At 34.3% G+C, this 16,040-nt stretch overlaps 2 protein-coding genes across 2 annotated transcripts in view; both read right to left on the reverse strand.

Moving 5' to 3' along the window:
- LOC127841657 (uncharacterized) overlaps nucleotides 1-16,040 on the reverse strand; it is a 425,798-nt gene that overhangs the window by 379,251 nt on the left and 30,507 nt on the right. The window lies entirely within an intron of this gene.
- LOC127841651 (protein starmaker-like) lies at nucleotides 122-15,977 on the reverse strand. Its single transcript, XM_052370642.1, has 5 exons — nucleotides 15,891-15,977; nucleotides 3,872-4,511; nucleotides 3,165-3,323; nucleotides 2,593-2,833; nucleotides 122-2,135 (listed from the first exon to the last, which is right to left on the reverse strand). The coding sequence occupies exons 2-5, from the start codon at nucleotides 4,439-4,441 to the stop codon at nucleotides 994-996; spliced, it is 2,112 nt and encodes a 703-aa protein (XP_052226602.1). The 5' UTR covers nucleotides 4,442-4,511; nucleotides 15,891-15,977; the 3' UTR covers nucleotides 122-993.

Here is a 16,040-nt window from a genome sequence, read left to right on the forward strand (position 1 = left end):
AGCCAACTTAAGGCTGATATTGGCATGTTTGCTGGGTGGTTATGTGTATCAAGTGCAATTAGTACAAAACAACGTGTATAATATACAACACATGATACACGATTTATAAGACGAGTATCACTTTATCATTAAATGTCCGTTTTATTTAGAAGAAATATCCAAATACATTCCAACACACTTCTCTATAAGATAAGAATGCACACATTTTTGAAACTTTTGAATAGTAATAATAAAGGGACGATTAGAAAGTTAGCGATCTACTTTATAACATGATTCAAGAAAAGAGATACTTGTATTTTTCTTTAACTAGACATTTCTATTATTGTAATTTGTGTACAGTTTGTTATGAAATGAATGTACTTTGTGTGATTGCCTGCTGTCACTGATTTCCGTAACATCATGGTGGTTGTATACTCAGTTTATGGTGTATATAAACACTCAACACTCTCACGCATACTGTATGACTATCTTAATTACTTATTATTTCAGGAATGTATGAATGTCTATTATGACTTTGACTATTTTTTACGTGCAGACATTTATTTACATCCACTGCCAATTTGCCATATTTATTTATAGGAGGTATCTTCATGTGACTTAATGAACTACCAGAACCTGCTGACTGAATATATTCGAATTGTTTTGAAGAAGCGTTGTGATTATGCAGGGGATCATTCACAACTATAGGCGAGTTGTATTTATTCATGAGCAAAGGGTCTGTTTCGGTTGCAGGCGTTACAAACCTTTCAACGGACTTGTTGATTCTATCTGCAGTAGTATTTGCCTGTTAAGAAGATACCTGTGCTGTGTAAATAGTCACGTTATCGTATCTTTCTTGTGGTCTGTTCTTTCGCTCTGATGACGCTGACTGATCTCAAATGTTTCATTGGCTGTTGTTGAGGTTGGGTCGTTTGGTGGCCATGTTGGATTGGCTGTTGTTGTTACTGGATCTTATTTCGGCCATGTTGGACTGGTTGTTCTTGGCGCTTGATCTTATGGCGGACATGTTGGACTTGCTGTTGTTGACATTGGACTGGTTGTCGGTGAGACTTGACTTTCTGGCGGATATGTTGGGCTGGTGTCGGTGACACTGGAATTTATGGCGGTCATGTTGGACTGGTTGTTCGTGAGGCTAGTCTTTTTAGGCAATAAATTGGACTGCGTGTTGGTGACACTCGTCTTTATGGCGGCCATGTTAGGCTGGCTGTTGGTTGCACTGGAATTTATTGCAGCCATGTCGGTCTGGCTGCTGGTGATGTTGGTCTTTATGGCGGGCATGTTTGCTGGCTTGCTCAGAGTATCGTCTTTGTCCATGGACTTGGCAAGGGACTGCTGGTAGCTGTGCAACTGCTTCTCAAGGACCAGGTTCTCATCTCTGTCATCCTCATGATCTTCTCTGTCATCATCATGATCATCTCTATCATCATTATCATTATCATCTCTGTCATCATCATGCTCATCTCTGTCATAATCATGATTATCTCTATCATCATTATCATGATCGTCTCTATCATCATTATCATGATCGTCTCTGTCATCCTCATAATCATCTCTGTCATCATCATTTTCATTTCTGTCATCATCATGATCTTCTCTGTCATCATCATTATCATCTCTGTCATCATCATATTCATCTCTGTCACCATCATGATCATCTCTGTCATCATCATGATCATCTCTGTCATCATTATCATGATCATCTCTGTCATCATTATCATGATCATCTCTATCATCATTATCATGATTATCTCTGTCAGCATCATGCTCATCTCTGTCATAATCATGATCATCTCTATCATCAATATCATGAGCGTCTCTGTCATCCTCATGATCATCTCTTTCATCCTCATGATCATCTCTGTCATCCTCATGATCATCTCTGTCATCCTCTTGGTCATATCTGTCATCATCATGATTATCTCTGTCATCATCATGATCATCTCTGTCATCATAATGCTCATCTCTGTCATAATCATGATCATCTCTATCATCATTATCATCTCTGTCATAATCATCATTATCTATATCATCATCATGAGCATCTCTGTCATCATCATGATCATCTCCATCATCATCATGGTCAACCACATTGCTTAAAGTGTTTTCGTTATGTACCATCAACCGTCTCTGCAAATCTTAAGGGAGAACACAGTATGTAAGTATATACGTAAATTGCTGAATTAGTTTTCTATAAAAAAATCATTAAGGTTTGATTCATTGACTCTCTTTGAACAATCTGATCATGAGCAGTTCTGATCCCATTTGGACTGTTTGTATAAATATATCACCAATATAGAGAACAATTGTTATGTACTTCACACTATTAAATACTGAACTTCAATTGTGTTTAGTAATAATGGCCTTAACCTGACATTGCTACATTAACTTAATATAGCCATATCGTCTTAATCTTCTGCTCATGGTCGCTAGTTTGTTTCCAATGGGCAAACATATTAGTATTTACATAAATGATTTGCTGTTCAAAATGCAATTATCACGTTTCAAACAAATTTTGAATGTTCAGACATATAAGCTTGATGTTATTGTCCGTGCGATCAGAAGTAAGACATACCTTAACAAGACTGGACATACCTGTTTCTATAGACTTTCGATGTTCATCCAGTTCCTCTTTACATTTTCCCGTGTGTTCATCAAGTTTCCTTTTACATTTGTCCATGTGTGCATTGAGATCCTTCCTACAGTTTTTAATGTAAATCCGCATTTCATCGACAGCCTTAGTTGTTATATTTTCGACTTTCTTAAGTTCATCGTGTGCAGCCTCTAACAAATCAACCATTTCCTGTGTTGTTAGCTTCAGAACATCGGTTTGTAGCTATACAGAAAAACTATCTTTACATACGTGTTCAGAACAAACACGATTGTTTATGCATAATATTATAGAAATATTGATACATATATACGAGTATGTATACTGTACATTTTAACTTATAAGTGGCTATCAACGAATGATATACACGTTGTAAACTAGATATCTCACATCTATATGCTCGTATGTGATGGAGCAATCGTACAAATTGTTTTAGACTACATTAACAGTACATTAACTATATATTAACCTGTGATAACCTTTTATTATATAATCAAAGAAAAACGTACTAAATAAATAACGCTTATTTTATACGCCGCAATTGTTTATTCAATACCTTTGATAATTCCCTTACAGCCTCCTGTGCAGCAACGTCGTTTGCTAGACATTTTGGGTCAGTCAACAGGCTATGCAGTGTTACGAAAATGTCATGGAGATATGTGTCTGTGACCTTACACGTAGACGAATGGCGTACAGTTTTTCCAATGTCTCGCGCCTAAAAAACATGTTTGAGGTAAAATATTGCACGATAAAATAATTCTAGTTTGTGACCATAATCGCTAACAGTACTCCATTCCAAACGTAGGGTGAACTAACATAGCCGAATATATATTCATAGTGTTTATGTATACTATTTTATAATACAAAACGCTTTTAAGACAATACAATATAATTAAAACAAAACGCGTTCGTAAAAATGCATGTTATTTAACTTCATTCTAAAAAAAACTGTGTTTTCCACAGTCAAACAAAGAAAAGACATAACGCGGTTTTTATGTATCCACTCATGCTTACTCATAAAAAATGTTATTTGTAAGACCAGTGTCCACCACAGCGCTTGTAGTAAGAGCCGCATTGACGTCAAAATACAAAACAAAAACATGGGTTGCTTTCTCAGTAAAAAGATATTAAGTTGGCAAAAAAACAGCGTTGATATCAGTCAACTTATGCAACTTTACAGGACGGTCCAACGCACGGACAGAATGTACATTTTCTTGTCCTATTAGTAGTAAGATTTTCTTAATTCGACTATCATTAACTTACCTTTGTTAAAATACAGGGTGGATGTGTATTTCCTGTAGTAATGGGGAACGAAAACTTGTTATCGAAGGTTTTACAGTTTACCATAAAACTGATGAGTCCGTTTAAGTCAGTATCTTGAGCCGAATTCTTTCCACTATAACCGTCTGGAGGTAAATACGCCTTGGCTATTTGCCATGCATTTGATGCCCAGTGAATCGCCATTGTACCTTTCCACGAAGGGTTGGAAAATCTATGATGCTTTACAATTTCGACAAGGACTTTATTACACACATTAGCAGGACAGTTTCGTGGTTGTTTTGACGCGGTGTCATGCATAGATTTGCATATACCATTTGCTTTGCGTTTATTGCATATCCCTTGTGAAGGGCATTTCAGCAGGTTTGCTGTATGACATCCACTACACCCGACTGCGCCACTTTTCAAGATAGAGGTGTATATATTGCCGTGGAGAAGTTGAGCCTCGTTCTCCGCAAACTTCTCAAAGCCGGACTTTGCAATGTGAATGGCCAGCCATGCCTTCAGCCAGTTAGTCCTTTCCGGCTCAGTGAACACATCGGCTAGACTCACCATAATGTTTGAGTAAGCTACATCACAGAAGGAATTCAACGTTTGGAAAAACACCTTGTGTCTTGAGTATCACCTGTAAAATACGAATGTCAATTGCATATGTCCATTCATTTGGAAAATTATATATAATACGTTTAAGATTGTGTATGTGATAACGACCGTAGTTGTTCATAAATTGTATAGATGATGTGGATTATAAACCTAAAGGTGATTAAAATGTCGATTGGACAGAACATAACTTTTATTTTCACCCAAGTATATAACATATACAATAAGTATAACTTTTAGTACAATATTGTGACTTCCGATAATTTAGCAACAACAATACATATTATACAGCGAGAGTTGGGGTATTTACGGTAGAATGAATATATATAGAGAGAATACATGGTTCGTGCCGAGATGGAGAAAATTTATCCGGTGAGGCTTAGAAAAAGAAAATAGGGCGAGCTTAAGCGAGCCTTATTTTTTTCTTTTTCGGGCCGAACCGGATAAACTTTCTCCATCTCGGCACCAATCATGTATTCGATTTATCCTGCGTCATTTTAAATTATGGCGTTAACACATTTTCTTAAATACAAATGATTAATTGACATAGCGAAATAATTATTCTGGTCGGGCCTCCAACATGTACAAAACGTTCTTGACGACCGTATAACTACCGATTGTGTCACGGAAAAAATAGTTCTACACTAAATTGTTCCTTTTAATACTTACCAATTGAACATATGAGAATAAATTAAAAACAAATCGAGAATGTGATACTTGTATTATTAGAAATGGAAAAACATACGCAACATCAAAAAGAAAACTCATTTTTATTTGAAATTCATATCTTTAATGAATCGGATCGCGCTGCTGAACAAAATGGCGTCCACATACAGTCTGAGCCAACGGTGATAAATAAAATTAAACCACAAATCTACGAAAGAATTAAAAATCAGGATAATAAAACGTAGCACACAATTGGAATAATTAAACTATCGATTTTAACTGAAACAGCACTGTATATTAGATTTATAACACTCTTTTAGATTTAATTAACACGAGTCATCAAAACACAAAATGTAGTATTTGTAAACGACACTCTTACCTCAAACTGACAAAGGCTTAATGATAACTTTAATCCAATGCTTTTAACAATAAAGTAACAACGATATGCACTTCCGTTTTCTGTTCTTCCATCGGCATCCCTTTATTGAAATGTATTAAAACCACACTAGTTTTTAATAGCGTTTGTATCGAATGGCGAAATGCTAACCATTCTGACCCCAAACACGATATACGAAATCGTAATCCTGTCGGAGCGAGTTATTTTATTCCTATCGAAGTTAACAATTATGCATGACAAAAACACAATCCGAAATACGTTTTAGATTCGTTCGATGCTTAAATTTTTTTTTAAATATTTTACAACCACCACGTCCAAAGTGTTGTCCCTAAAAAACAGAGAGTCTTGCTTAACATAGTATGTTTTGTCAGAGAAATGACGTCAAACGAGATACGTCATAAATTTCGTAATCAAATGAATGAAAATAAAAATGCGGAAAACTGGTTCGGTAATATATTTTAAAGAAGAAACAAAATAGGATTATATGTTTTATAAACAATAAAATTCATTATGCGCATACATTGCAAAGTTTAAATACTAGAACATGTTAATCGGTCAAGCGAGGTACTGCCGGAGATCAACTAGTTTATTCGACCCTGCTTTATTAGGTCACTGTTTGCATCAGAGACAGGATAAATAAAAATATTGACTAAGAATATATAGGATAAAGCAAAACCAATATGCATAGATAGTGATCATTGCCTGCGAATGAAGTAACGGTACGTAATTATGTAGCCCGATATGTCGAGGATTCTAATATTAGTGATCTTTAACCTTAATTGTGCGGTGTTGTCGTGTGCACACGTCGTTTGCTTTTCACGCTCTGATTCGGATAGCAATTTCAAGAAAGTCAAATTCCTTTTTTACAAGGTGCAAGTTAAAACAGACGATATTGCAACTTGCTGTTGGTAGATTTAATATCTGTTTTCGGAATAGTTTACGTTAGTTTTTTCGTTATGTATTCGCTCGACTGCACCTGCAAATCAGGGCGATACATACTGGAATTTGCCACTGGAATAGCCACTTTAATCATTTTTAAATTGACACAGAATTATGCACTTCTATTAAATCATCGTAATAGTAAATGGGTTGATACTGTTATAGAATTATAACTAGTGATGTCACGATGATTACTCAATCCATTGATGTCATATCGAACGGAACCAATTTAACACTTAATGTCCCATTGACCTTGACCTTTCAACTTGTGATCACAATTCCAATAGGGGTCATCTACTGTCCAAGGCTAATGCACAAGTGAACTATCAATCCAATCTGTCCATTCTTTGACTAGTTATTGATCGGAAACGATTTTTTCACTTATTGTGACAGTGACCTTGACCTTTAACCTAGTTACCCAATTTCAATATGGTTCATCTACTGCCCAAGGCCACTGCACATGGAAAGTATCAAGCCAATCGGTGAATCGGTTGACGAGTAGTTGATCGGAAACGATTTCACACTAAGTGTGACAGTGACCTTGACCTTTGACCTAGTCATCCAAATTTCAATAGGGACCATCTACTGTCCAACGCAAATGCACATGGGAAGTATCAAACCAATCGGTCCTTGCGTTCACAAGTAATTGATCGGAAACAATTTTCACTCTTAGTTTGACATTGACCTTGACCTTTTACCTGGTGAACCAATTTCAATTGCGGTCATCTACTGGCAAAGGCCAATGCAAGTTGGAAATATCAAGCCCATTGGTCAATCCGTTCACAAGTTATTGATCAGAAACCAACTGGTCTACCGACCTAACCAAAATCCAGCAAAACAGTATACACCCTCTTCTTCGAATGGTGGCATAATAAAGGTATGATGCGGTTGAATATTTTTATGGTGGTTTATTATACTGGTATGTCGTGGGTGGACAAGGGAATGTCGTATGGTTACGCTGGTATGTTGTAGATAACACTTTTTATCCGTGTGGTTTTTAAGCTTTGTTGTTTGTTTATAATGGACGTATGTGCGTTTTCTTTTGTATCTTTTGTGTTAATAAAAGACGTAAGTCTATTTTAATAGCATGCTGTGTTTATATCATGGCCTGTTTTGTGGTTATAATTATGTAAGATTCACTTATATCAATATGCAATGTGGTTATGATAATCTGTGTGTTTATATATATAACCCTGCTACTTTTGATTCCACAATGTTATTTCGTATAGTCATGCGGTACTCTTCTCTGTGATTCTCTGTCTGCAGTTCATGGTGATGATATATTTGATGAGTTGCAATTCAAGCGCTTGAGAAACTACTTTGCTCCACAAATCTAAAACAGTATATGCGACTGTCAAAATGGCTTAGTAAAAGCTCTCATAAATTAGGCATGTGTTGATCACTGGGTACGCAAAATGTGTCTGGCTCATTTGAACTTCATGATAATGACATATTTCAAGTTTCAATTAAATCGCTTGAAAAATGTAGATGTTCGGTGAACAAACTTAGAACTTGGTATGCTTCCGCAATCAAAATGGCTTAGTTCAAGTGCAAATAACTCAGGAACGTGTGATTCACTGGGCATACAAAAGGTGTCTAGTACATCTATTCTTCATGGTTATGACATAGTTTACGTTTTAATTCAAACGATTTAGAAATAACACGTAGTTTGCTCAACAAATGTATACTATTTTAGGCATATAAGTCCAAGAGCACATAACTCACAAACGTTCGGATCGCTGGGCCTGAAAATGTTCCTTTAAAATATACACTTCAGTGTTAAGACATTCTGATATATTTTAAGTTGTTGTTCAATCGCTGTTGTAGAACAATCAACGAACTCGCCAACCAAATATCCCAACCAACACATCGAGAGCGTGATTCCTATACACTCCCTATGAAACTGCGTGTGTGGGGGAATAATCGAAAACAGAAAACAATAATTGTCGCCAGAAGAAAATCTAAGCATTCCATGGGAGCGTTATTTAAATCCCCGCAAAACACACCAAGAACTGGTTCTAGTCCCAGGAAACGGACTTGAGGGTGTTTCAAATAAGCCTTGGGCTTTCGATTCAATCGAGCTAAAATAAATAGGTTTAAAGTATTTATATTGGTTCTGTTGACAAACCTTTAGATATGCCTCTGTTTTTCAACAACAGTTTATTTATCAACAATAAACACATGTTTTGAAAATTTTGGTATGATAATGGCATTTAGTATGTTAAAGATATTATTAAAGACTGTGGACAGTTTTTTTCACTACAAGAGCTACAAATCAAAATGAATAAACCAGTAAACTTTTTGCATTATGGAGGCATAAAACAGGTTCTTTCTGCATAACTTAACTCAGTGAAAAATGTCAAATTAGAACAATATAATGAACATTCATATCCCATTTTGTCGACTTGTATAAAACCAATAATTCTAAATTCATGCAATAAGTTATTATACTTTAAACTCTTAAATCTCTTTTTTTTACTAATCAGATATTGGATAAATACATCATCTGGACTTGTCTTGACTTTTGTGAAGCACTTACTTTTCTTCTGGATAACTTGTTTGTTGAATTTAATGGTAAAATATTTCAACAAATTATCGGTGTTCCTATTGGTACTAATTGTGCCCCGCTTATTGCTGATCTATTTTTCTTCTCTTAAAATTTGGGATAATTAATGTAATGACAATTTTATATGTTTGCTTCTATATTGTTCGATAAACATAGCTGGTTTTATTAGTAAGTCTAGTATAATAATATTTAATTTCGTTGATAATTTGATTATTTAGTACAGTCCCTTTAATAATGCTTAATTTTGTTACTGGTGACGTCATCGTGTCTTCCCTCCTAAATACGTCATCGGTATGATAAAACTGCTGCAGCTTCTGGAGTTTCACTTCATCATATTATACAATAGGTTAAAATGGAACTCAGAAACCCCAACATGCCAAACAAAATGGAATGAATACGTTGGAAATAATTCGATACAATGGAAAAAAGTCCACGGAAAGTGTTTAAAAACAAAAATAATACATATAATCAATGGTTAGAAACAAGGTTTATCCACAGAATATTGGGAATAGACTCGCTCTTTTTTTAAAATGGGCTTGTCGGATATTAATATATGCACTTTTTGCAAAATGTCAGAAGAATCAATTACCCATTTATTCTGGGGCTGTAACGCAGTACAAAAACTTATTAAAAATATCTCTAATAGCTTAACAAATGCAAATATACAAAGAGTAATAAACTGCAAAATGTTTTACTTCTGGTTAATACAATTGAACCGTTAAATAAAAAAATACTTTAATCTCTTCATGGAGTTAAAACAGTACATTTTTTAATGCAAAAGGAAAGAAGTTATCCCAAATATTTCATTGATTTAACGATAGCCTAAGATTTTATTTAAATGTTTATGCAAACACAACAAGTGAATCAAATAACGGAGTTTCTGGACAGTTATAAAACTGCTATGAAATCCATAATTTCATTAATAAAAAATAACTGTTGTTAACCTAGCAACTCTGCATTACAAAACTGCTGTTTACCTAGCAAATATCATTATATATGAAACTTGCAAATTGTGTTTACTTGATTAAGTTTGTTTTAATAATTTGCATATTTGATGCACAATAACAATTGGTTGTTATGTAAAAATGCACTCTTTGTGTAATATTTTGTTCATAGACATAATGTCTATTATAAATGCAACTACCAAATCTTACATTATACGGTTATATGTAATTTTAACACTGAAATCATAGTAAACGTGAAAATGTGAATCTGAAACCTTTTGAGTATGTGACATAACCATATTGTTTATTCTTATGATAGAAATTTAAGTACAGATAGATTTAATAATAGGGAAATATTTTATTAATATGTTTGAGTAATTAATTAGTAAATTTATAATTACTGATATGTAAGAAAATGTTGAAAGGTTATTTACGTCAATATTTCTATCTTATACGTAAACAGAAGTTAAAATTTTAAAGTGATCAAACTATCTGAGAGTTCATCTTGTAAAGTAGCTGTATGTTGTGGGTATTTAGGAATTACCATAACAGATGTCTTTGGATGGGGTATGTAATGAAGTTTGAAAAATTGATTAGGGAAGTATGGTTTCATTTCTCCAATGTAGTTCATTTATCGGGAACATATGTTGATTTGTCTTTAGCCCTTGATTAACAATTCGGCTCGTACATAACAAGCCCCAATTCAGATATGGTATATAATGAAATTTAAATATTTGAAATATCCAATTTCCCAATGTACATAACAAATGTAAGTTCGGATTGAGTGTGTATCTTATAGGTATCGGGGTTCACGTAATCGATTATAGGAGTGTAAGGTTTCACACTGCTAATGTGGTTTGTCCATAGAGAGCATCTGTTTGTATGATTAAGTATGCAAATGAAATGAGGTCTCCTGTTCCCAAAGTGATAATTGTATATTGCACTCTTCTGCTGTGACATGTGGTAGGTGTATAAGCGATCCATCCAATCAACAAGGGTTATTCGAAGGGGTGGGTTTAGAAAATCGGGGTAAGAGAACAGTGAACCAACCAAGAATGAGATAGGAAATACCTAAATTTTATGTTCATGTACCTTGGAATAAAATGCTGTGCTTTGTTGTAAGAAAAAATTCTAGGGTCCTAGTTTGTCAATCGTGTAGAGCAGTCACGCTTTCTTAACGTGGCGGCCAATTGGCCGCCGCGCTGTAAAATTGTACTTCATGAACATTAGAAGCGTTGTGTTAGACATTATTTAACAGAAATAAATCTCGATGAAAATAGAAATGAACTTTGTTTGTTACTGTGTGTTATCCACGAACGATACATAATTACGTGACACAGTACATTAAATGGTGCGCAGTGCCAGGATGAACCAGAAGTGCCACTCATTTTAACGGCCAACAGGAAAAAACCCAACGCGACATGGAAAACGGTCAGTGTTTTCATAAATTATGGCAAACAGGGGTTTATTTCAAATTTTATCAAGTAAGAAATAAAAAGTAAACGGCGTCATGACGACGAAATTTTGAAGAATTGTTTTAAAGAATTTTACGTAGTTAAGTTTTAAAGAAATAATTAATCATGTACGGAGAAATTATGCAAATATCAAAATTAATACAGTTTTCATTAATCAGTATTTTTCTAAAAATATCGGTAAATTGAGAATAAAATAAATGAATAAGAAAGTATTTCAAATTTACATAATTTTTATGAATTATAAAAATACTGAAATTAGAGACGCACAAATAATTGGGAGTATTTAAAGAATTTTCTATATTTTTTCATTATTAGAATATATAATTATGTACGGACACATTTTTGCATAATATAAATACATATGTAATGGATGGTATTTTTTTAATTTTTGATATTTTTGCAAGTTTTCATGAAATTAGAACGTATGAGAAAATAAGCATATCTGAAAAATGTTTCATTAATTTGACATTATAGGAATACGGATATATGAGGCTGGTACATTTTTATAATTAAGGATTTTTGTAGGCAGTGATATATTTTGGTATTATATTAAAGGAACTTATAAGGTCGGAATTAACATTAGAGAGTATCCGATTTTGACGTCATTTTATATAAGATATGAAATAGAAACCTGCACATAAACGGGAATTTAGAGACGTACACAAAAAAATCAGTATACTTGACTAATTGTATGTGGTTTTATGCATTAATAAAATAAAGAAATTAGGAGGGTAAACACATTTATAAGAGAAATAATGTTGAGTGCGAATATGAATAGGGCAGACACTTAAAAAAATATTATGTAAATATGTATATACGTCATTGTGTTGATGCAAATAAATGTAGGATATCGGTAATATTGAAGGTCTTGAGTAATTTTAAGTAAGAATTTAATGCGATCTGACGCGTATAGCGCAGTTAAAATATAACGATATGTACGCATTAAATTTCTAATATAATTGTTTAAGGGTTACAACTATATTTTATGAGCACGGCTGACTGATCAGCGTTCGGACATACCGAGCCCGAGGTTCTGATAACCTTAGCGTCCTCATGAGTAAGAGAATTTATCCCTTTGCCATCGAAGCAAATTACGCTATGGACAGAAGATGCGATGTCGCATAAGAATTATTTGAGTAGTTCGATTAGGAGCAAAGACCTGAATTTTGAAGTATACCGATACGTGTTCTTATATTATGAATGCATATATATATATATATGTCTGCCTTGTCATAGTTGCGCATCTTTACAAGTGCACAGGTCAAACATGTCAATAAATCTATGCCCAACGGCAAAACTTTAGTAGTAAAGATGAGGTTTATGAAATCATGATATGAACAGTTACGTCTATCATTACCCATTACTCTAGGGCAATAAAGTGGCGCACGCCTGTCAAAAATTTGCTGGCTGCACGTGCATAAAATGACAAAATACCAAATAGTCGAAATAGTAATCATATGATGCCTAAGGCGGTACACAGGTCATATTAAGTAAATGGCTTGTCAGATGTCAAACTGTCATGTACTTATCCGAAGTAGGTTTTGAGGAATTGACATATATTTTTTCGTTGTAAAGAATTTATTTTTTTGAATAAGATATCACAGTAAGTTGTCATGACGATATTTAACACTAACTAAGGGGATATTTATAAATGTTTGCCATGATTTTGAACAACTGATACTTGTATCACCACAACGCAGATGAAAGATCGAGATTTGAAAACAACGCCGAAGAAGAGCGACTTCGCGAGACAACGCCCTCCACAACGAATAGAAGAAACAAACAACATGATTAGGATGGAACATCACGGCGTTTACTCTCAAAGTGAATACCTGGTTCTATCGCTAAAAGAAGACCAACACAAGAAGTTTTCGAAGGACAACAAGTGACGCAACACTGGACAAAATACTTGTGACGTTAAACACTGTAGAGTTAGATGCAGCCGTTCAACTGTTTGACATGCGTAGATAACGTATTCGGAATGGTACTTCCGAGGCTTAAGACATCAAAGGAAACACTGCTATAGTTAATACCTTGTGAGCATTATGGTCAATAGAAGATCTTAATATCCCAAGGAAAGAAGAAGACGCTGGAACCAACAACGAAAATACAACAACAACGGAAACGAAAATAGATGACGCAATATGAACAGCAGAAATAAGATCAGGAACACCAAACGCACGCGTATCGCCAAGGACGACCTGACGATCGGCTTATATTAATCATCACAGCAACAGGGATAGACCCGATTCGCCTACACGACTTGAAGACGGATCGATCTTAATCTCTGCGACGGCAGTAACCAGTCCGACTTCAAGTGACTTCATTCGCCGCGAGCCGCAACTTCAATACTACATGGACGACAACAGATGTACTGAAGGGCAACGATCAACAGATGATGTGCTCCAATACACCCCGATTGACATTGACATTGTATAACAATAACTAAAATATCTATTTCAGCCGAGACGCTTGTAAAGAAAAATATTATTGTTATCCGCATATTTCCCATCATAGATGTGTTTAAATGAATTATGTTTTCAGGTACTTCGTAATTCGATAATTAAATTTCAAAGATTTGTTTGGATCATAAAATGCAAAAAAATCAAAATAAGAAGGAGGGTTGTGTGACATAACCATATTGTTTATTCTTATGATAGAAATTTAAGTACAGATAGATTTAATAATAGGGAAATATTTTAATAATATGTTTTGAGAGTTCATCTTGTAAAGTAGCTGTATGTTGTGGGTATTTAGGAATTAACATAACAGATGTCTTTGGATGGGGTATGTAATGAAGTTTGAAAAATTGATTATGGAAGTATGGTTTCATTTCTCCAATGTAGTTTATTTATCGGGAACATATGTTGATTTGTCTTTAGCCCTTGATTAACAATTCGGCTCGTACACAACAAGCCCCAATTCAGATATGGTATATAATGAAATTTAAATATTTGAAATATCCAATTTCCCAATGTACATAACAAATGTAAGTTCGGATTGAGTGTGTATCTTATGGGTATCGGGGTTCACGTAATCGATTATAGGAGTGTTAGGTTTCACACTGCTAATGTGGTTTGTCCATAGAGAGCATCTGTTTGTATGATCAAGTATGCAAATGAAATGAGGTCTCCTGTTCCCAAAGTGATAATTGTATATTGCACTCTTCTGCTGTGACATGTGTTAGGTGTATAAGCGATCCATCCAATCAACAAGGGTTATTCGAAGGGGTGGGTTTAGAAAATCGGGGTAAGAGAACAGTTAACCAACCAAGAATGAGATAGGAAATATCTAAATTTTATGTTCATGTACCTTGGAATAAAATGCTGTGCTTTGTTGTAAGAAAAAATTCTAGGGTCCTAGTTTCTCAATCGAGTAGAGCAGTCACGCTTTCTTAACGTGGCGGCCAATTGGCCGCCGCGCTGTAAAATTGTACTTCATGAACATTAGAAGCGTTGTGTTAGACATTATTTAACAGAAATAAATCTCGATGAAAATAGAAATGAACGTTGTTTGTTACTGTGTGTTTTCCACGAACGATACATAATTACGTGACAAGTATTAATTTGTGGTATACATAAATAAGTTTGACATACATTAAAATAAGTTTATGCATGTACATGTTTTTGTAAATTTATTGTATATACATATATTATGACATTAATAAAATAATTGAAACACGAAATAAAAAAAAATAAAATAGGTTTTAACAAAACTAATAGCATTAATCATACCAATAGATAACTGTTCATTCATAAGTAAATTTATCGATCATTGGTTAATATTTGTAGAGGTAAATAAAGGCACATGGCTGCATAATCCAATCGATTTCTACAAACCCTTAAACAAATAACTGCAATGTATTGCAATATATTTAGGTCTTCTAGTTAAAGGTAATAACACGTCAGTTGTTATTGCAAACACAACATACACTCGTTTAATGTAAATTGCAAGCAACCTTCAATACAAGTTATGACTCTCTTTATGAATGCAAAATGTTAGGGATCCCGTTCTCTATTTACATTCGGATTTCCATCAGTTTAAATATAGATCATGGGAACACGCTAAAAGTTTCCTGTTTAATCGTGTATATATATATCACATACTCAACTTAATTCAAAATCATCAAAACCTTAGACTCTCATTACTGAGAGATTTCTCTGTTTTTCACCCAAATAAAGTTGTCACAGCATTATGCTGATATGTATGATTTAATGAAACGTCTAAAAGTTCTTTGCATTATAAAAAGAAACTAGAAATTAAAAATATTTCGTATTGGTATTTTCGACGTTTCCACGAATTTTCACCATATGACAAAATAACTTATGGCAATAAATATGACACTCGCGTTTTTTTTTATAAACCCGTTTGTGTTAAATAGTTGTGTATAAGAAATTAAATCGGAAAACTGTTCTACCTGTTTTTACTAGACAGCAATGGCCGCCACTCACCTGTTGTGCTCTACGCCTCGGATAGTGTACTATCGTGTTGCATTTATAGTTGACAGTTCATACTTATCAAAAAAATTTAGTATCACTCTCCAATTAAATCGCGAACGGGTTAAATA

Source organism: Dreissena polymorpha, chromosome 8 (genome assembly GCF_020536995.1).
Source record: "Dreissena polymorpha isolate Duluth1 chromosome 8, UMN_Dpol_1.0, whole genome shotgun sequence".
In the NCBI taxonomy this organism is placed as follows: Eukaryota; Metazoa; Mollusca; class Bivalvia; order Myida; family Dreissenidae; genus Dreissena; species Dreissena polymorpha.

Bases quoted from the DNA above. Each gene is read 5' to 3' on its own strand.
- LOC127841651 (XM_052370642.1), bottom strand. From the start codon at position 4,441: ATGGTGAGTCTAGCCGATGTGTTCACTGAGCCGGAAAGGACTAACTGG. The intron at 3,324-3,871 runs GTAAGTTAATGA...CATGTTTTTTAG, and splicing joins CACCCTGTATTTTAACAAAG to GCGCGAGACATTGGAAAAAC. The intron at 2,834-3,164 runs GTATTGAATAAA...TTTTCTGTATAG, and splicing joins CTGTAAGGGAATTATCAAAG to CTACAAACCGATGTTCTGAA.